This window comes from Scylla paramamosain, chromosome 18 (assembly GCF_035594125.1).
Source record: "Scylla paramamosain isolate STU-SP2022 chromosome 18, ASM3559412v1, whole genome shotgun sequence".
Classification (NCBI taxonomy): domain Eukaryota; kingdom Metazoa; phylum Arthropoda; class Malacostraca; order Decapoda; family Portunidae; genus Scylla; species Scylla paramamosain.
This window is the reverse complement of record NC_087168.1, coordinates 14,349,907-14,372,988: the sequence shown is the minus strand read 5'-3', so window position 1 is coordinate 14,372,988 and position 23,082 is coordinate 14,349,907. Positions and strand designations below refer to the sequence as shown.

At 38.0% G+C, this 23,082-nt stretch overlaps 2 protein-coding genes across 6 annotated transcripts in view; both read left to right on the top strand.

Annotated features, from left to right (window-relative positions):
* Positions 1 to 3,721, top strand: part of LOC135109137 (E3 SUMO-protein ligase PIAS2-like) — a 144,827-nt gene extending 141,106 nt beyond the window's left edge. For 4 of the 5 annotated variants that reach the window (XM_064020251.1, XM_064020249.1, XM_064020252.1 and 1 more), the window contains one exon: positions 600 to 3,721. In XM_064020251.1, the coding sequence (XP_063876321.1) occupies positions 600 to 1,297 (698 nt within the window). In that variant the 3' untranslated portion in view covers positions 1,298 to 3,721. The remainder of the gene's footprint in view (positions 1 to 599) is intronic. The other variant, XM_064020253.1, reaches the window with a different exon arrangement.
* A 1,940-nt stretch (positions 3,722 to 5,661) lies between these two features.
* Positions 5,662 to 20,841, top strand: LOC135109136 (uncharacterized). The gene is made up of 8 exons (XM_064020226.1): positions 5,662 to 5,691; positions 6,401 to 6,645; positions 7,406 to 7,544; positions 8,047 to 8,248; positions 12,517 to 12,614; positions 12,947 to 14,787; positions 18,263 to 18,419; positions 20,366 to 20,841. Exons 2-6 carry the CDS (start codon positions 6,429 to 6,431, stop codon positions 13,245 to 13,247), a joined length of 957 nt encoding a protein of 318 aa, XP_063876296.1. The 5' UTR covers positions 5,662 to 5,691; positions 6,401 to 6,428; the 3' UTR covers positions 13,248 to 14,787; positions 18,263 to 18,419; positions 20,366 to 20,841.
* Positions 20,842 to 23,082: the final 2,241 nt, after the last annotated feature.

The window sequence follows — 23,082 nt, the reverse complement described above, 5'->3', positions numbered from 1 at the left end:
AGAGAAAGAGAGCCTCAGCACCACTCAATGGGGAAAGGGAAGACTCTCACCATCACTCCATTGACTTTCAGTTACTCTCATCTTGTCCTCCTTCTTTGGTTATTGCAAATGTGCATAAATGTACAGGTGGGATGCTGAGCTTTTCAATATTATGTACTCTCATTATGATATTTATTTTACTTTGTTTAAGTAGTTGGATATTACTGCATGTTGGTGCTAGCAGTTTTCTAAAATTCTTTGAGCCTTTTAATGTAACAATTTCTTTGCTCTCTTGATCTGATACTAACTACACATATCTAGCATGACCAGTGACTTAGTGGCATGGATTAATTCACTAACTAACCCTTACATTTCCTTCAACAAAGGTGATTCATTGAAATTGTCATTATATCAGTATTTGCAATGGCAAAGTTAATTTACTGATTTGCATGTAACTTTGATAAGATATTTCATATTGATATGAAAAATGGTGATTAAATCAAGAGTGAAATAGTGTTGTAAAATATGTAAAGATTAGTTGCTTCTCTGAAAATCATTGCAGTTTCACTTGCGAGACGCTGTGTTGTTAGTGTATTGAAGACTGGCTTTCTCCCTCACAGCTTCATCTAATGGGACCAGTGGGCTGCTGACACCAGCTGGAGGAAGCAGTGGTGGGCCGGCTTTCTCGCCACCCTCTTCTGGGTCGGTCAGTCCCCAGATAATCTGTTTAGACAGTCCTGCTTCTTCTCCTTCCCCTCCACCACGTAGGCCTAACCAGGGTTCATCTCCATTACCTGCGGGCGTCTCTGTCACTCCTGTAGTGTCGTCCTCATCTTCAACCCCAACCCCAACCTCCACTGAAGTGCGTCAGGTTATAAATGTGACTTCCAGAAGCCCTCCCCCTGCCTCTATTTCCACTGCTGCCCCCTCCAGCACTTCTACCACTATTTCCACCTCTGCCACCACACCAACCACTAACAGTAGCAGTGAGAGCCCTGTGCCTCACACCACCATCACTCTTCTTCCCACCTCCTCTAGTAGTTCGGGCTCTATTTCCTCCACCAACACCAATGCTGCTGCCTCCTTCCTGTCTCCAAACCCACAGGATCCTCTGGCCGCCTCATCCACTTTTAATATGCAGTCTACCTCTTCAGCTGCTGCAGCTGCAGCAGCTGCTGCTGTTGCAGTTGCCAATCTTACCCCAGGTCCATATCCCCTTCCACCAGCTCTGCAGAACCTCTTCAATCCTCTTGGAATAATCCCCCCAACAACTGTGTCAGGGACCCTGCCATTTAGACCTCAAGACAGATATATGTAAATTAATAGGTGGGGATGTAACACGATGCTTTAGAGTAGAAGCATCGGTAACATATCCTGATTAAGGTATTTGTATATAACCACATTGTAATGTCTGTCATCATCAGTATGTATAGACAAAATATAATTCTTCACGTGCTAAAGTGAAGCGTTATTTAGGATGTGCAAATTATATTTCAAATTATTTGCATAAACCTCCATCACCAAAGTGTTAATGTATATTTGTAGTTGGCTGTCCTGCAGACTCCTCTCCAAGTCTTTTGGTTATCACAAAGGGCTTAGTTTAATTGTAAGTACTAACTGTTAGAGGTAGTAGTAATGTTTCAAGTACAAATGCGACAACATGTAAGAGTTTGTTCCATGAGGGGCATGGTCATCACTGTAGTTGGGGAAGGTTGTGTCTGCACATGTATCACCTCACTTTAATTGTGTTGTGGTGGGACTGTTCCTTCCTCTCTTATTCTTACATTCATTCACTAAGTAATGGGTGATGGAGGGTGTGGCAGATTATGTTTGATCTGCAATTTTTTTTCTTTTTTTCTGTTATTACAACATATTTGAATGCTCTCCTCAGCTTGGGAACTGATAAGGACATTATGATTTAAGAATTATCTCACAGCTTTGGTGTAGAGCCTTAGCATTGAAAAATGTATGATGTCTAGATGAAAGTGTTGGCTGGATGGTGTGAGGGAAAGAAATAGGGAAGAGGAATGCTTCAGTAAGTAACTTTAAGACACTACCTCTCCCTCTTAGTTTAATCAGAAGTTTGCATATATTTTTCTTGGTGTTTTAATAATTGTGTTTAATTAAAGTGCAAGTGTGGGTGGGATTCGTAGAGACATCCTTTGCGTTTTGGGCCCAACAGAGTGGAAGGAAGAGAGTGGTGAATGAACCTGTCACCTCCAGCCCCTCCCACCTGGGCCTGGAGGGAACACCCAGTGAGACAGTCCAGGGAATAGAAGGAGAAGCTGCTTTAGAATCAGTCCAAAGCACCCATACCAAAAAATACACTTTAGCATTAAAGAGAAAGAGAGAAAAGTGAAGGTAGTGTTTGAAAAAATGTGAATTATCCTGATTTGTATTGTCGGTCATATGCCCCTCCTCAGTGTTTGACTTGCTGCCATTCACCAACACTGCTGTAACCATCACCTTTGTCATCACCATCACCATCATTGTCACTGTTATTGTAATCACCCTCATTATCATTGTCATTTTCATCCTCATAATAATCATTATCATATCACCCCCACCATCACTGCCACTTTCATTTGATTATCAACTTCATATGTTTCTCATATGGTATAGAAGAAAGCATTTTACAGAAAAAGTTTACTTTGTTTTTGTGCCTAAGTATTCATCACAACATTATTTGTATCATATATTAATAAAAGTGGTAACAATTTTCTGTTCTGTGATGATGTGGTGTGTCAGCCATGAGGTCAGTAGTTTTCCCAGAGGAGCTGTGTTGTGAGTCGCCAAGGGTCAACCTTCCTCGTGTTATGTGAGCATTTAATTTTATACCGTGTCCTCTCACTCTGCATGTGTTGACTATAGCAGCTGTTATATACACACATAACTCTTTTAATGGAAATATAATTGACGATGTCTTTGCTACTCTGTATCAAGTGTCATCTTGTTCAGCATTTTTATGTGCAATGTGGCCAAAACAGGTGTCTGGAGTCTCAGGCCCAGTGCAGGTCTACTATCAGGTATGCACTAAAGTGCATAGGAACTACACACACTAATGGCATAAAGTGTGCATGAGATTCATGTTATTCTTGTGTACCTAACCAGTCCAGAGTGTGCCTGCTGTGAGGTGGACTCTTCCTTCTCTGTAATGGAGATGAGGGAAAGTGGTAAACTGGGCTGCAATATTCTCACACAGAATCCTGAGTGGCCATATAGATTTTATACCAAGTCATTAGTTACTTTTTAGCCAGCCGCACAAAAGAGTATTCGCTGCTTAACCTTGATGGATATATATGTTACACACACTGTATGCAACATTCCCAGTTCTGCCTTTTGATCATTAGGCGCTGAGATTTGTAGTGAAAATTTTTGTTAGCATTTGTGTCAAAAAGATATTTACCTACTAGTATATGAAGCCACGAAGCACATCACCGAGGGGTGCAGCGGCTCACTGTGTGATCCCATCCCTTGCATTGCAGATGACCCAGCTTGTTCTGCAAAGTCAAAAGCAGGCCATTGTCATTGGGACTGCTGTATTCCATATATTTTATACCCCAGCTGAGTCCCATAAAGACAGGGTAGGCACACCACCTGCATGTGCTGGAATGGCCAATATACATACATTACAACCTCAAGGAGACACTAGGTTCTGATGTGTATTTCCTCAGTATCCTTGAGTATTTCAAATTTTGTGACTTATAGCTAATTGGATTTTTCAATAAAGAGTTTGTTAATATTGGAATCTCTTAATTTTCCTTCTTTTTTGTCTGCTCTTTCAATTGTTCACTCAAGGAAATTGTATTTTGCACACAAAATTATATGAGCAGTTTTGTTTGAAAATTTATTATTAAGGATAGTGTCATGTGAGATGTAAAGTAATCACATAATGTCACTGTGGTAATACCTTAGCGAGACCAGTAATACATGTATATTTATAATGAGTGAATAATAGTTTTATTACATACATGGATTTTGTAATATCTTGTAAAACACAGTAGAAGTACTTGAAAACTTATAAGAAGGCAGAATAAATATGTTTTGAAAGTATTTTACTAGAGATCAATTCCTTGAGAGAGGGGATAAAATATTGCCTCATATGAGACTTTAATCAGGTAAGGTGATTTTTTGTCTCTAAAATGTAATAACCAAGTAATTTTTATGTGCTGTGAATGCATCTGGAGAGACTCTTTGATGCATGGAGCCAATTAGGATGCTGCAGAGCACTCTGCAGGACTTGTATGTGTATCTACTGTGGTTTAAGGAATGAAGTAGGGAGGATAGGGAACAGTCTCATTATGAATAAGGTGGTCAGTCTTGCTTTTTAGGTGGAACAGTCTCTTGTTTATAACACCTGTCCTGCTTACAGTTAAATATCCTGCTGTTTTCTGTTTGTTCTGCTTTTTTCATGATCATCCCACTTCAAATGGAAAACTGATATCATACTAAACTTAACTATTTCACTAACTGTTCATTAACTTTGTGGTGTACTTGTCCCATACCCTCACGTCATATAATTTAGTCTTGATACGTGTTTCACTGAGTTATCGTCAACTACTGCCTGACCTGGTGGGCTGGCGGGCTGATGCTATAGTCAGTTTAGATATGTTTGCAGGGTGTCATTGTCATTTGTTAAAAGTGAAGAAAAGGCATAGTAATAAATTTAACACACACACACTCACACGTGTGTGTATGTTGTAGTCTATCACTTGTCTTTATATATATATATATATATATATATATATATATATATATATATATATATATATATATATATATATATATATATATATATATATATATATATATATAACAAAATCTGGTCACATTATGAAGGGACAGGTATAAACTAGTGTATGCCAGTGGGCCTTGCTGTGGAAGTATGTTGGCAGATGTGCTGTGTCACATGGTTACCCATGAGACTATCCTTTTCCACTTGGGAGCAAGGGAGCTAAGGATGTGAATGTGTGCATGAGTATTTGATGCCTTGTCTGGACCACCCTGTGTGGGATTGCTGGCCTGGTATATGCTGAGCTTAGCATTATATTTATTTGAATGCATTTAACTACCAAGTAGTGCAGTTGAAAATTAATGTTGTAAACAAAATACATTATTGTATTTAAGCACATTTACAAAAACAACAACAACAACAAGAAAATGTACATTCAACAATGTACCATAAAATTCCCAATTAATGTAGCTTACGATTTGTTCACAGTTCAGCGAACATTTTGTCATATGGCTGGTGGGTTTGTCTAAATTAATTAAAAGAAATAAATAGAAAACTACCTTTATTTAAATTAGTTCAGTATGCTCCATGTCTTAGTCGGTTTGATCAGCTCTTAGAAAACTAGGCTTAAGGATGAATCACCGGCTTACCAGTTGAGAGCTTACAATTTAACTCCATGGCTGGAAATCATTTTGCGTCTCTTGGTGAATGTGATTTGAACTTCCCGCTGCTGGGTGTCTGCTTCTGCACCGTCTTGAAATAAAAACAACCTTGATGTTATCATAACTCACTAGTCCTCAAGAAAAAAAAATAATTATAATTTTCAACAGAAAATAACTTAACTACTTATTTTAGTGAATCTTTTATTGCATTTTGGAAGTGATAAAGTGTTCAACTGTACTTACTGTACATAAGTCAAGATGTGCCCAGGTAACAAAACAAACCTTGGCTCGCCCCGCCACGTGCTTGAAGTCTAGCAGGTAGTGAGTATTGGGAAGCGGAGTTCTGTGATTAGAATGAAAGAAGAGTAAGAAGCAAGGATAAACAGAGGACCTGAGGAACGAAACAGGTCACAAGAGAAAGACGTGAGGCTAAACAAGTGATAAATGTCAGGCGTTGTATAATTTATTGATACTTTTTGCTGCAGAATTGCACTCATCTCAGTCTAGCAGATAAAATTATATATTTTTTTTCTGGTGGTACTAGTGTCGATATTTAGTCCCCTGCCTGGCTTTTGATTAACACTGTATATACCTCGGTTATCAAGAAATCACGTCCGTATTAGATACATGCACGTAAGTCGTATGTCATGTAGAAGGTTCGGTGACCTTGCCGTACTTCTTATAAAGAAATACCTACACTTCATTGTTGTATATGGCATTAACGTTGTAATTACTGAATTTTAGAGAATGAGTTAGGAGTTTTTTTTTTTTTTTTTTTTTTTTTTATAGGAGGGACACTGGCCAAGGGCAACAAAAATCCAATAAAAAAAAAATGCTCACTGAAATGCCAGTCCAAAATTAGTGAAAGAAAACAAGATTCCCATAGTAATAACAGTAAAGTATACAATGTAACATCCTAGACTGTAGTATTTCTTTTTAGTACATGTGCATGACAGGGAGCAGCCAGCAGCAGTGATGAAAGTACCTGAACTGTAATGTATTTTAATCAGGGCTTGCTTGTCATCAGTGAAGGTTGTCACTGCCAGCTAAATGCCATGTCTGACTCAAGCAATTCAGATGGGGAGGAGTCAAAGTTTAAGGAAGTCTGTGATCCTACATTGTGGAGGACAGCAGCTGAGAGATATGTGGTGGACACTAATTCACCAAAGCAAGCTGCCAACCCCCAACACTGCAGTGAGTCGAGTGAGAGGCAGTCCTTTGTGTTGCTGGAAAAGATTAAGGCATCACTTGCTGCCAGTCGAACTAAGAATGGTAAGATCTATGACTGTATTCTCAGATGTTTTGGTGCCTTATCTCAACAGGCTCTAGTGCAGATTATTTGGGTTTTTAAAGAGGTTTAATGATCTGTGCAGCATTTCAAAATGGTTCTTATGAGAATCCAAGATGTTTAAGAATATAGGCCCTTTCATTTACTTTCATTAATTCAATGTATGAAACTTTAGAATGTTCCACAAGCCCATATATACTTCAACTTTACAGTATGGGAATGTGCTACACTATTTTATTACTTTCATTAATTCAATGTATGAAACTTTAGAATGTTCCACAAGCCCATATATACTTCAACTTTACAGTATGGGAATGTGCTACACTATTTTTTTGTATTCTGATACCATAGGATGACTTATCCAGCCTAATCTGGTCATCTTTCGCTTGTTAATATTCTCTTTGATATATATATATATATATATATATATATATATATATATATATATATATATATATATATATATATATATATATATATATATATATATATATATATATATATATATATATATTTTTTTTTTTTTTTTTTTTTTTTTTTTTTTTTAAGGAATAAGAAGCATTTACAAAGGGAGCCAAGGGGAGTTGCTTTACCAAGTTGTTTCAACATTCTCTTGGTTATTAACTCAGCCAGACTGTATTCCCCTCACATAATTACTCTACAGTGCCACATTAGACATGCATTATGTGAGTCCCATTCTTAATACACACACACACAATATCCCTTTGTTCCATCTCTCCCCAGACAGCCCATGGAGGGGCTGTGATGGTTCTGGCTCACACAGGAAGGGATCTCGGACAGTTGATGTCAGCCGAGGCACTGTGGCAGCTCCCTCCACACTCTCCCCTTACCTGGCCAAGCAGCTCACTGCCAGACTGGATGGGTTAGTGTCATATCTGTCCACTTCTGAGCTGCATTACTCTCTCTCCTGCTGTACTGCCTTTTTTTTTTTATGATGGTTGTCAGAAGCAAAAAGGAAGCTCTATTATAATTATTCATTGAGTGATGGAAGCAACAGCATTGAGACAAATTAAAAGTGAACAAGACCAACCAAACAGATAAAGACAGAGAAATGAAGCTGGGATTCTCTCCCTCACTGAATTTTTTTTTTTCTGTGTAGACAAATCATAAAGGTAAGGGAGGTTTTGTTTTCCTGAATCCTGATATGAACATCTTAGCTTGGTTATTGCTTTTTAAGGAGAGCCTGATATATGGATAGATTGACTTGTTAATAGAGAGGTGTAATTGTTTCACCAGAATGGAATAAACTGGGTAATAATTTACAGTTGCCGTCAGTAAACAGATTTTCAGGCTGTAGTTTCTTGTTGAAGGATTGAAGGCACATCAGTCATCAGAAATACATCCAGATGATCTTTCCCTCACAGGAGTGTGGAATTTTACTCCAGCCAAGAAGATCCTTCACCAGTAAACCAGGATTGTGGCAGCACTAACCAGCAAAACTTCCACCTCCTGAAGAATGTTTCACTCATTCACCAGGAGAGTGAGACACACAGTGATACACAGAAAAAGAAGAGGAAGAGAGTCAAGGTTCCAAAGAGACTTGCCTACATTGTCAGCTCAGATGAGGTGGGTCTGGGAGGGATCATCTTGGGTATTGGCACATTATCACACCACAATGCTAAGGGTTGGCAAGCAGGTATATTTCTGGTTTAAGCTTATAAATTTAAAGCTTTAAAAAAGGTGTATGGATGGAAGTGAGATTTTTCTAAAAGTGTGTCTATACTATGCCCCATGCTGTGCTACATGCCATGCTTCAGTGAGAATTTTACCATATATGGAGGGAGAGTGGTGGTATGCTGTGCATCACAACTTAATCTGGCCTGTGGGCATTTCATGGGTTGGGGGACATGCAGCAGGTCAGTTGGATTCTGACAAGGAAGGGGGATGCTGCTCTCTCACTCCATTTTGACCGTGGCAGACCAGAGCCTTGAGTGGACCCAGGGGAATGCTCAGCAGTTCATTGAAAGAGCATCCATGCCTGTGGCAAGTTTGAAATAAAAGCTACAAAAGCAAAGCAGTGAGGAGGGTAACTCTAGATGCAGTGACAAAACAATTAATGGGCACAAGGAATTTTTTAATAACGCCAGCAAATATAAGGAAGAAGCTGCACACATTGAGGAGTCAATTCAGACAAGAAGTGAAGGAGATCTAGATGTTGCAGAAGTCAGGAGCAAGCACAGAAGAAGATCTGGATAGACCCAAACAGGGGGGCTACGACATGTTGGCTTGCCTTCGTATTGGGAATACACTGGGAGATTCCACTGCAAATCTAGATGAAGTAAAGGCATAGGTGAGTCAGTGGTATTTTGTTTATAATAATAATTTCTCTCTCTCTCTCTCTCTCTCTCTCTCTCTCTCTCTCTCTCTCTCTCTCTCTCTCTCTCTCTCTCTCTCTCTCTCTCTCTCTCTCTCTCTCTCTCTCTCTCTCTCTCTCTCTCTCTCCTTCTCTCCTTCTCTCCTTTCTCTCTCTCTCTCTCTCTCTCTCTCTCTCTCTCTCTCTCTCTCTCTCTCTCTCTCTCTCTCTCTCTCTCTCTCTCTCTCTCTCTCTCTCTCTCTCTCTCTCTCTCTCTCTCTCTCTCTCTCTCTCTCTCTCTCTCTCTCTCTCTCTCTCTCTCTCTCTCTCTCTCTCTCTCTCTCTCTCTCTCTCTCTCTCTCTCTCTCTCTCTCTCTCTCTCTCTCTCTCTCTCTCTCTCTCTCTCTCTCTCTCTCTCTCTCTCTCTCTCTCTCTCTCTCTCTCTCTCTCTCTCTCTCTCTCTCTCTCTCTCTCTCTCTCTCTCTCTCTCTCTCTCTCTCTCTCTCTCTCTCTCTCTCTCTCTCTCTCTCTCTCTCTCTCTCTCTCTCTCTCTCTCTCTCTCTCTCTCTCTCTCTCTCTCTCTCTCTCTCTCTCTCTCTCTCTCTCTCTCTCTCTCTCTCTCTCTCTCTCTCTCTCTCTCTCTCTCTCTCTCTCTCTCTCTCTCTCTCTCTCTCTCTCTCTCTCTCTCTCTCTCTCTCTCTCTCTCTCTCTCTCTCTCTCTCTCTCTCTCTCTCTCTCTCTCTCTCTCTCTCTCTCTCTCTCTCTCTCTCTCTCTCTCTCTCTCTCTCTCTCTCTCTCTCTCTCTCTCTCTCTCTCTCTCTCTCTCTCTCTCTCTCTCTCTCTCTCTCTCTCTCTCTCTCTCTCTCTCTCTCTGTTTTAGCACACATCTGCCAAGGGAGAGCACCTTCCTCATGGAAGTACTTGATGAATACTTTTTTGAGGTACTTTGCTTCATCTGTGCTGTTCCTTTGCAATGCCAGAAGTTGTGTGTCAGCGCGCCAGGTGCCTGGTATTATTGATCCATCGGTTACCTATTCTGTCCAAGCTTGCTGCTGGAGTGTACAGTGCCTCATGATTCCTTTGCAAGTATTTGTAAAGGGCAATGCATGCTAAAATAATTTTTTCCACTTTTTTTTGCTTCTAATTGTATAGCACTGGAGAATCTGGAACCTGCTGACCATAATCCCAAAAACACTATGCTGTGTGCTCATGAAAGTCTGTAGGAGTTGATGCATTGTTCATCGCCTTGGTTCTTGAACTGATAAGGCTTAATGAAGTAGCACTTTAGTGGAAAGACATAATCCCCCACGAAGACAGAGGGCAGAGTTCCAGAGCTTCCAGGTAGATGGTCATCATCAGGAAGACCAGCTGTTTCTCCTTCCAGATGATGGTAAAGAGTAGAATTGACCCACACCACTGTCAGAAACCCTATCACTTGCACTAACGTAAACATACATGAATTCATAGTTGGCATTTAGTATAGCCATAAGGACAACGCTGTGAGTGCCCTTATAGTTGTAGTAGTATGATTCACTGCTGCTTGGAGCCTATATTAGTATGTTTCCTGTACACAGCTCCTATGCAGTGAGGGAAGCTCCACTTCTTGAATCCCTTTATGATAGTTTCCATTCATCAGGTGTTGTTGGAACCTAAGAAAACTGAAAAAAAGTGTTTTTGAAGCGAGTACTGATGTTTATTAGGAGATACGAGTAGATAGATAAATAAATGAACTTATTAATGTTTCTTTTTCCCTCCCCCACCAGGAGAGTGCATCAGATGAGACAAACAAATAAATAAATGAACTTATTAACGTTTCTTTCTCCCCCCCCCCACCAGGAGAGTGCATCAGATGAGGCAAACAGAGACTTCTGATGAGGGTGCATTGCCTCACATGTCTTCATCTCAAAGTCCTACTCCAGTCTGGTTGGCTGGTCATCCCACATTCTCATCCAGTCATGTGTCTACTCATACAGCTATACCCTTGCCAAGTTCTGCCTACCTAGCAAATTTCAATTCAGCATGCATAGTTGCTCCACCAGCAATCTTCCCTTCCTCAGCAGATTCTACATCCTCAGCAGATTCTGCATCCTTGTCTCCCCTGCAGCAAGGCATCAAAGAAAAAAAGAGAGACAGAGATCCAGCCGAGGTGATAAGGCATGCATTACAACAAATTTCCTCTCTCACAGCAATTATGAAAGTGACCCAAACCTTGACTATAGTAGGGTTGTTGATAATGAAATGAAAACCATGAAAGAAATGGAAAGGAAGTTGGCTAAAAAACTCATAAATGTTGTGTTACATGTAGCTAACAGGGAAATGCTGACTATGGATCACCAGGTATTACAAATACGGGGTTTAAGTCAGTTTGAAAATCAGTGAAATAATATACACTAGTTTTTAATTTGATTCATCAATAGCAAATACTTTAATGTCTGTACTTATATTGTTGTGAAGTATTCAAGTTTTTTTTTTGGGGGGGGGGAATTATTTATATATTTTTCACAAGAAAAATCTCCCTACACACACACACACACACACACACACACACACACACACACTTTTCACATTGGTGCATTTTATATATTGATTAGTACTTAATAAAAATTATGCCCCTATGAGTAGCAGCTTATTATCTGATAAACAAACTGATATAACTTACGTTCAAATACTCCTGTATCAGCACTTTGTATATGGCCTCACATGTTTCAGGAATGATGTGGCTAAGGTTTAACTTTGAGATTCTTGACAAATATTGATGTATGTGATCCCCTGGCTGTCAGAAAGCAAAGTGCAGCCTCCAAACGAGTTCCTGGAGGTGGTTTCATGAAGATGGGTGTCTTTCTTGCTTATGAGTGGTTCAGTCTTTGTGAGCTAATTGTAGAATGAATTCACAGGCAATCTGATGTAGTTCTTAAAATCATTATGGCATTCTCTTTAAAGTTCAGAGAAAATTTGTGTGAAACTTACCCTTACTCTGCTTGAAAATTCATGCGTTGCATATAAGCTTCCTTTTCTTCTTTTTTTTTTCAACTTTGTATAAGCTGCCACCACAGTGCACCACAGAAGTGCCTTCTGACAAGCAGTGTTGGTGGTAGCTGCATCCATACACATGACAACTTTGGCAGTTTAGATGCTTCTGACTAGCATGGCAATGTGCCAGGCAGTGTCCCCTAGCATGGACATTTAGCCTCCCGATCCCTTCCTAACGCCTCCTGATGCAATGCAGCACAAGGCATAGTGTAGATCGCTTAAGTAATTTTTATGATGACATTAAAAAGTCAAACATGTAGAAAGAAAAGAAAAAAAATAACGAGGTTTCATATTCCATTCATATGAAAAGTTGACATTATCTGTAACATCTTCCAAAAAAATGGATAACATCAGCATGAAGAAGAATTTGTCAGTATTAAATCAATAACAAATATACATGTGTCAGTAAATGCTCATGAAATGTTAGTTTCTGATGTTAAATGCCTCATTCATAGGTACTGTAATAGAATACATCCATTACAGTGATAGGTTATAAGTATGCTTCCTGCAGGAGGATCTGAAGACCAAGTGCAGTTCAGTGGCAGTGTCTCCTGAGTGGATCCAGGCAGGGGGTGAGTCCTGCCCTCGGCCTCATCCTAAGAATGTGAGGTGAGACCTAAGTGCTGTCAGGAAGTACAGGATAGCTTTTGTCTTGTTACATCTAAGACTGAGTTCTGATCTACACTCATCTTGGCTAAAGAATAAATGAATATTTGGAATAATTTTATTTCCTCTTTCATGTTTACATAGGATTATTTTAGTAATTTTCTGTTAATGTTTGTTTGTTGTTTCTGTTTTGCAAAGCTTTTGTTTTTGGATGAGATGAAAATAGTTTACTGCAGAGACATGATATTGGAATTTATTGTTATTTGTAATGTATTCTAAATTACTTTGTAATAATTTATGTTGTGAAATGCATGAAATGCTTCTCCCTGTTTCAGATACCTTGATGAGTACAGAGTGAAGGAGCACAGGTCAGATGGAAGTATTATAGCTGTCCTGTGCTCTGCATTGGATTCCACTGACACTGCTAAAAGTGGCGGTAAAAATAAGAAAAAGAAAGCCAAGGAAAGTGTATCTAAAAATGAAAATGATTCAGTGTGCATAAAGGAAAAAGTTCATGACATCTCTCAGAATGGTGTTGACAACCTAAATTCTCAAATGAAAACACAAAGAAAACAAACAAGGAAGAGAGGTAAAAAGAAGAAAAAGAAAGAAGATAGTGAAATTAGTACATTGTAACTCAGAAAGATTGCTGTGGTGGAAAAGCTGGATGATGTTCTCCCCTGTCTAAGTCATTCTTCTGTCATTTCTTTCCATACGTGTGTGCAGTGTTGGTGTTAACTGCCTGTTATTTGCTCAATGGTTGAATTAGGTAGATCTCACTCTGTATCATGGCATCAATGACTCCCTCAATGATGGCTTCCAGCACTAGTGAAAGCAAGGAATTCTAGAAGAAGCAAGTAGTTTTGAGGAGCTTGATAGTTCTGAGCTGGTGATTGAAAACAATGGATAAAAATACCTCCCAAAAAGTGATATGCACCATATGTTTGTGGAATTTTGCACAGTAATAAGTATGTGATTGTATTTCTGAAAAAAAAAAAAAAAAAATGGATATCAGAGGACTGGCAGAAGAGAATGCTTACTGATGAAAGCAAGGCTGCCTCTGACCAAATTGGGGCCCTAAGCAATATTTTATTTTGAGGCCTCCCCTCCCCACCTGCTGCATCTCTGCAGGTGCCTGCTGGCGCACCTCTGTGATTGGTCAGATGTTGAGTGCTATCAATCATTGCAGCAACGCATGTGCGGTCAGATTACAGTTATCTTTTCTCTCCTTCCTTAAACTGATTTGGTGCTCTTTGCACACCTCATGGTAGTTCATATACACATCCATTGTGCATATGCACAAATGTGTCCCCTCATGCAAAATGTGGCCCCCCATGGAAGATGAGGCCCTATGCACAGCATATGTTCTTTGTTTAGGGAGAGGTGGTCCTGGATGAAAGTACTGCACACATCTTAAAGATGAGGCATCCAAGCTCAGTGTGCCACCACTACCTCAAGTACACTATTTAAATAACTCCCAGATCAAGTCATGAGTTGGGACTACCTCAGTAGTATATTGAGGAAGGAAACAATCTATTTACTTCCCAAAAACTACATAATGAGAACTGACCAATATATGATTGTGCTTAAGGACCACATTCTGTCCTTATGGAATTTAAGTTTGTGATGTATTTCTGGAAGATGGCATGCAGTATTGTCCATTCAATAAAGATAAAAAAACATTCTTGCCAAAAACTTTAACTGGAATAGCTTGACAACAACCTAGACTATATATGTATATCCCACTGAAAATTGCTGGGTAGGAATGAAATAAATAATCAAACATCTGGACTTCATCAGTTTAGCAGCTAATCAGTGTTCAAAACTATATGGACCATGGAAGTGGACCTTGCATACTTCCAGAGCCTAGTCAACTGCATGTCAGAATGTCTCCAGATGATCTTGCAAGCAAAGATCCATATCATAAAGTATTAAAATGAAAAAAACAAACAAACAAACAAACACCATACAAACTGGGCTCTCTGAATGGGAAGCTCTGAACTTTCTATAGAGGCTGTACTTTCATCAAACCCATTCTAGAACACTGTTGTTTGACCAAGAAGACCAAGGGATGGGCTGGAGAGTGAGCTGCCAGAATCCTTTCATTGCTGCAAGACAAGTTTGGCCTACTACAGGGACCACAACACAAGGCCTGCCACCCTTTCAGCAGTAGCAGGTGAGCAGAAGAATCACTCTTTCAAAACTTCATTGTTGTGCCAGACTGAAGAAATCTTTCATCTCTTCATCCCTTTTGAATTTTCTTTGCCATTTCTTTGTTAATTTGCATTCACCTCAGATACAATTCCCTAATTCACCTTTTTTAATGAATCATGACCCTCCCTATCCTGGCATGCTAGCTATAACTGTCCATTGAGTTTGTTACCTATTTTTTGATTGCATGAATACATCATACCTCAGCTTTCCTGTTTCTTTAGTCTCTCATGCCCAAACTTGGCAAACTTTGCACCTTTTCAGTGTCCAGCATCATGTTCTTTTTGTGCAAGTTTCAAATTTTTCACCAAATATAAACACCTATCACAGCTTTAATGCCACATTGTCAGTTGCTGGCTTGTTGCATGAAAGCCCTACATATAATTCAGTTGGCCTGCCTTGCATGCCCCTCCCTCTCACATCTTTATGTTAGTGATGGCAGAATTTTACTGTTTTCTCATAGCTTTGGTTCCTCAGACTGGACACACATTAGCTGCCTTTTGCACTTCGTTAATTTGATGGTGTATTTTTTTTAGTGGGACTCTGAATCTATTTTGCATATAATAAGATACGTCTGTTAAACAACAATTAATATTCTGACCATGCTCTCTCCAGAAAATGTTGCTCTTATATTTCTAATAATTCAAATGCTTGTTTTACTTGTTTGGTGTAATAGTGATAACTTGTTAATAATTATTCCCAGATTCTCTTCCTTTGAATGTTTGGTTAGTAAGTTGTCGCCAAACGAATATATCCTACATTTGATCTGCTGCTGTTCCTGTGTCCATCATTTGGTGTGTGTGTGCAACTACGACACATCCTGAGAATTAGATAGGTGATGTTATACTGTTGTGAATTTAATTCCAGTCATTTATCTCAGTATTTTAAATTAATTACAAACATTGCTCTGTCCTCAAGACAGTGTCATAAATTGGGTCATTCCACCGTTACGGTCGTTTCGCTCGGAGGTAACTTATGGGTGTACTCTTACCTATATCTCTAGAAGTTATGTAGTTAGCGTGATATGATTTTTTACCAAGTTAGTACTAGTGGCTAAAGAGGATAATGAGACTATCCAGAACATTCTGTATTTGTTGGTGTTCTTGCTATTAATTGTTATTATTATTGCTATTAATTACGGTCGTTTCAATAATTTCGTTATGGTCGTTTCACTGTGATTCCCTTAAGAAATCAAACAAAAATAATGACAATAAGTACCAGAACATAAATGGATTTTTGGATCACCCCCCCCCCAAAAAAAAAAAAAAAAAAAAAAAAAATATATATATATATATATATATATATATATATATATATATATATATATATATATATATATATATATATATATATATATATATATATATATATATATATATATATATATATATATAGGGGTCACTCCACTGCAGATTAATCTTAATCACAACTAGATATCTGCTGGGAAGAGAAAATACCAGATAATAGATACTTACCAGCATATGGACACAAAATGACAGTCTTACGGTCGTTTCATTCGCACGATGAAACGACCGTAACGTAATTCCAGTAAAACATATATCCAGAGAGAAAAGATAAATGGTGCATAGGCACCCCTCCCCCCCTAACTAAATATACATTGGATATGAAGTTATATTAAGCTGCTCCAAAAAATCACTGACCTATGGAAACAACATAAAATTTTCGTTACGGTTGTTACATTCAATATTGCTTTATGTAAGTAATTATTTCTGAACTTACTAAATTGCTTAGAATACCAACTACATCCTAACCTAACGCAATGATGACTATACTTCTAACATACATCGAGGTAAGTATCAACAACCATTCATTTAATGTAAAAATGTGAAAATAAAATTACGTTTTTTTTTTTTTAGCTATTTTCTTCAACTCCATATGCCCTATACAAATATATATATATATATATATATATATATATATATATATATATATATATATATATATATATATATATATATATATATATATATATATATATATATATATATATATATATATATATATATATATATATATTTCTCTTCGAATTTGGAAACTACAGGTTTTTAGCTTTAATTTGGTATATTACAAACCTAGTTTAGACCATTTTTCAATTTTGGCCCTCAGGATGACATTAGCGTGGAATGACCCATTTTTTAAAATTTGCGTATTAACGTATAAAATAAAGCTCGAAGTACAACACTGCATCATAGAAGACCGTGATCACTTAACTACCGCCCGACAGTTATCCAGTTGCTGAATTCTCTTATAATTTATCGCCGTATACAAATTATCTATTTTCCTTATAGTTATCGCAATTCGTACATGTAGCTTAATAGTAAAGTTTATTTAAGTAATCAAATTATTATTATTATTATTATTATTATTATTATTATTATTATTATTATTATTATTAGAAGTAGTAGTAGTAGTAGCAGGGTTCACGACAAACTTTCGATTTCATATGAAACAGTTGGCAGCTGAATTATGCAAGAACTTTCGGTAATTACTTTTGTTCACGTGTATGTCTTAGTTAACAGTCTGTATGTGCACAAATATAAGGTCAGAAATTATGTAAGACAAGCCATTAACATACTAATGGAAAAATGCTTGAGTGGTATTTAGGTGACTGTGAAACAGATGACCAAGGGGCAAGTGACTGAACCACTGGTTGACTGGATGAGTTTTGCATTGTGGACGTGCCATTTCTATAATAATTAATACAGTGAGGGTTAGAGTTTAAGAGATTGTTCAGGAAGGACAGTATTATGTGTAGTTCGGAAATGTAGATAGTAACAGTAAATAAAATTCGAAGAGTACGGTATGTATGCGAAACGGGGCTGTGAGTGTGAATAGTGTGTATGAGTGTGTGGTACTTTGTCTGGGCCATCCCGTGTGAGATTGCCGGTCTGGTATGTAGATAGATAGAGATGTATGAGGAAATAATTACATGGCTTGATGAACAACGTCATGTGTGCGTTGCTTGTATTCCTCATAAATACTATGCAGACTGTTGCCGCCGTTGAGGTTCGTTTCATTCAGAGTGAATCATTTGAGACTCCGAAACAAGTTATCGTCTGGCTTGGGGTAATACTCTCCGTCGTAGTTGCTGGCTGTCCATGGCGGAGGGAGGGAAGGTGGGGAACAAGCTTTCTGTTTCCCTTAAAAGTATGTATGTGGAGTGTTCTGTTGACAGTATTAACTCGAGGTTAATACTATCAACACAACAGACCTGATGAAAAGTCGCAGCTTTGTCGTACCTTTTTGACTATAACTAAGCATACGATCTTTATTAGTCCTACAGTACTTTAAGCTGGGTTGCTACCCATGAGTAGTCAACGCTTTTTTTTTTTTTTTTTTTTTTTTTTTTTTTTTTTTGCGGACGTGTATTACGATGTGAAGCGATGATAGGGTACATTATTATGGTTCTGTTTTCGCAGTTTGATGGGAGATGGAAGCAAGGAGTCCTCCGGGTCTGAAAAGAAGCAAAACGACTTTATGGCTCCTTACCTCGGGAGATAACCTCGGGTTGTTCTCCAGTAATCCTTATCCTGGGACGATCCTTCGGGATTTCTTTCCTGCCGCTGGTCTACACTGGTACGTTGCTGTTGTGTGGATTTTTTACACCTGGTTTGATGTAAAGTATGTTAGCTTATGAGATGTATGGACTGTTCAGTTGTTTTACGAAAGTCTTAAAACTTTCATATAGTTGCAGTGGGGAGTAAGACCTGTATAAAACTTGCGGTGGTGATTTGGGTATTATTATAGTTTAAGCGATTACACACTACGTGGTAATAACCTACCTCATTTTGTTCTTCTCACTATTCACATCATTTCTAATGAATACACTACTTGTCGGAAATTAATAATAACGCCACAATAGGCCTGGGAATGCACAGCGCTCTCAACTTTTTCTAAGTCCACAGGTAAACATAAATGGTGTATTGTTGCCTGAACTTCAGTTGTTAGGTTAGGTTAGGGTTAGGTTAGGTTAGATTAAATTAGGTGCTTCTCAATGTCTTGTCAAATTGCGAGAGGGAGAGTTTGGGGTATTTTCCTAGATATAGAGAATTTCCCTAGATTTAGGGAAATTTCCCTAGATTTCTCTAGAATTTGGGGAAATTCCCCTAGATTTTTAAAGTCCATATATCACTCGTATATGGCTCCCCCCAAAAAAAACCCCCGGTTCCCCACAGGCCCCCAAGCTTGCTTGAGGGATTGGGGGCCGTGGGTAGAGATTGGGGACATTGGCTTAAACTATAAATTTACCCATTTATGTTTACCTGTGGACTTCGAAAAAGTTGAGAGCGCTGTGCATTCCCAGGCCTATTGTGGCGTTATTATTAATTTCCGACAAGTAGTGTAATTAGAAATGATGTGAATAGTGAGAAGAACAAAATGAGGTAGGTTATTACCACGTAGTGTGTAATGGCTTAAACTATAAATTTACTGTGATTTGTTTTTAAACAAGTGATTAACGTGCAAGTAGTAACATGGGGTGGAATAGTGATTAGCGTGTAGAATTTTTGTTGACATCATAGGTAATTGTGCTTGGTAGTTACAATTGGGCAAGGAGTGGTAATTAGCATAATTTTAGTTGACGACTAGCAATCAGGACTATGCTAGGAGTGGTGGTTAGTATTTCTTCAGGCAATATGAAGATATGGTGTGAAGTGGAATCGCCATTAGAATATTGCACTTCTAGAAACTTTGTTATAATTGCAGTTTCCCGCAATAAACCGCACGTAAGTATGAAGTGTCTCACGATCTATATCACACTTCTAGGAGCATTTCTAACCCCATATTACCTTGTCGCAAACGAATAATAAGGTCGGGACGGAATTTCAAAGATTTACCTCAGTTTTTAGCTGGGATCCTTTTTCCAGGAGCATTTCTAACCCCATATTACCTTGTCGCAAACGAATAATAAGGTCGGGACGGAATTTCAAAGATTTACCTCAGTTTTTAGCTGGGATCCTTTTTCCAGTCATTGGAAGGATAATGTTTGTTTCTTTCACTTGTAGGGAAATATCCCTAGATTTTTTATACTTTTTTGGGGAGTTACGTTACGTTTGAATAGGTTAGGTTAAGTAAGGTTAGGATAGGTTAGGTTACCTTATCTTAGCTTTCTGGTTGTTCGAATATAATGGTGGGGGTTCAAGGGGGGCACAGCCCCCTGGTTATAATAGGTTTTTGGTTTGCTACACTTAGAAAATTTCCTCGACTTCTAGGGAAATTTCCCTACATTTTGTCTATATATCACGCGTGGGCCCCCCCCCCCAAAAAAAAAAAAAAAAACTGGTTCCCCACAGGCCCCCAAGCTTGCTGGAGGGGTTGGGGGATGTGGGCAGAGATTGGGGATATTGGGTGAAACTGCAAATTTACCGAAACTTAAGTAGTTGGTAGGATATATTGTAGGGCTCCAATGTACTTTATGGTTTGGCAGATAAAAAGAACTGTAAAAAGATGCAGTGTCCTTCCTACATAAAAAAAAAAAAAAAAAAAAAAATTACTAGCCTTAATAATGCCTCTACTGCTTTCAGCCAAGTTTATCAATCGGTATACAAGAGAAGGGTTTGGACTGGATAAGGCTGATGCGAGTTGGTGGATTTGACAGGTGATGGTGGAGGGAAGACGTGGGTAAAATTTTCTTTCATGAGGAAACGTTTCAAAGATTGAATGTTGGCTTAATCAGTAAGGTGATGGAAGTGTATGGAATATTGCCAAGTTGTCCTAAGAATGTTTTAACTTTAGCCGATTCTTTAAAAAAATATGAATATAAATTTGTAATTGAGCCCTGTTTTTACTCGGGTCTGCATCAGTGTCATTTGGATTGGTGTTACCTCCAGTGTGCTGCTGCTGCTGCTCCGAAGATTTCTTGATGACACGCTTATTGAATCTAGACCATGTGATCCTTGTGTGTCAGACTTGTAGATTTGCTGTGATGCAGGTTAATATAAGCTTCCTAGTGTTGTTAGAGTTCTGAGGACTCCCCAAATCCAATAAAATTATTTATAGATTTTTTTTTTTTATGTTTTCCAACTGTGAAAATGCTTATGGTTGTTCTCCGGAGAGTCTTTGAAGTATAATAATAAACTTGCACCTTTGGATCCATTTGTCAATAATGCTTGGTTTCTCGAGACAGAACATGTATCTCATATACTCATTCTTGTCCAGTGTTTCTAGCAGAGGTACCTGCAGAAATGATAATTACTTCCAGTAAGGTCAGGGGATGCTGTGAACTTTTAACATTATCCCAGCTGTGACCTCGCTGAACATTTCCCTTGTCTCAACACAAAGGGGGCAGTCACAGCCTACCCTCTAAAGACGACTCTTCCTCCACACAAAGCTACAAGCACCTAACACACACACCTTCACTCAAAATTTCATACCAATTTTGAGACTCCTACACCAGCCTTGGAGTCCCAGACCTACACCATATTTTGTCCACCTCTTTAATGCAAAAGTTAACCAGTATTCTCAATCATTCATCCTTTTCTCTGGTAAACTCTGGAACTCCCTGCCTGCTTCTGTATTTCCACTTTCCTATGACTTCTCCCTGCCTGCTTCTGTATTTCCACCTTCCTATGACTTGAATTCCTTCAAGATATTTATCCTTCAATATTTGACTACTGCTTTGGATCCTTTTCTGGGACTGGCATCTCAGTGGGCTTTTTTAAATTTTTTTATTGGATTTTTGTTGCCCTTGGCCATATATATATATATATATATATATATATATATATATATATATATATATATATATATATATATATAAACAAAAAAACACATCTACAGCTATAATGTACTATATATTGTGGTGGCATCATATTCTTGCATTCCAATTCTTGCTCAACTTTACTCCTAATGTGTTCTAGTGAAAACATGCTTTAGTGTGTTTTTAATCTTCTCATTTCATTTATTGATTTAATTTACTTGTTTTTCAAGGTTTTCTTGTTTCATGTTTAATTTAGTGTTGTTAAAGGCAAGATTTTTTGTTTTATTCTTACCAGCCTGCCTTCCTTCCTTCCTGTCCATTTGTCCATCCACGTATATATATTGACTGTGTATATAATTGTGTGTATATAATTGTGTATATAATTGTTTTATATATATATATATATATATATATATATATATATATATATATATATATATATATATATATATATATATATAAACAATTATATACACAATTATATACACAATGTCAATATATATATACGTGGATGGACAAATGGACAGGAAGGAAGGAAGGAAGGCAGGCAGGTAAGAATAAAACAAAAAATCTTGCCTTAAACAACACTAAATTAAACATGAAACAAGAAAACCTTGAAAAACAAGTAAATTAAATCAATAAATGAAATGAGAAGATTAAAAACACACTAAAGCATGTTTTCACTAGAACACATTAGGAGTAAAGTTGAGCAAGAATTGGAATGCAAGAATATGATGCCACCACAATATATAGTACATTATAGCTGTAGATGTGTTTTTTTGTTTATATATATATATATATATATATATATATATATATATATATATATATATATATATATATATATATATATATATATATATATATATGAATTAAACATGGATGTTCATCTGGAGCCAATGAATTACATACTGGATCTGGAGCCAAGGGACCTTTCATTTTTATCACTGGGAATTTTCTGGCTATTTTAATTCTCTCTCTCTCAGAGAGAGAGAGAGAGAGAGAGAGAGAGAGAGAGAGAGAGAGAGAGAGAGAGAGAGAGAGAGAGAGAGAGAGTCTAGATATGAAAATAGGATTATACAGGGTCTAGATGTGAAAATATGATTATACAGACAAATTTAGTTCCTGTATGCTACAACATACACACACATGCATGCATTAAACCAAACCATCCTTAGCCACTGGACAGGTGAAGACACCCTCACTAATCAAAGACCTACCACAAGGCAATGATGGTGATAAAGGAGCAACCCTAAATGCATTCATTAACCATTCAAAAATGGAAATTACTGTTCTAGGTATCATGAAGTAAGATTACATAATAAGTGACCAAATGACTTATTGATCTACAAAGAGAGAATCCAAACTACTGACAAGTAAGAGTGAATTATGTGTAAGAACTGGGTATAATAAAGCTATCTAGTGAACAGAAATTTAGCTGCCATATTACTACCTGATCTATTTTGCACTTGTTACATTGGACTTATTTTTGAAGACACGAGTGGTGGTGGCGTGGCTGGGGCTGGGGAGGGAACCACACCA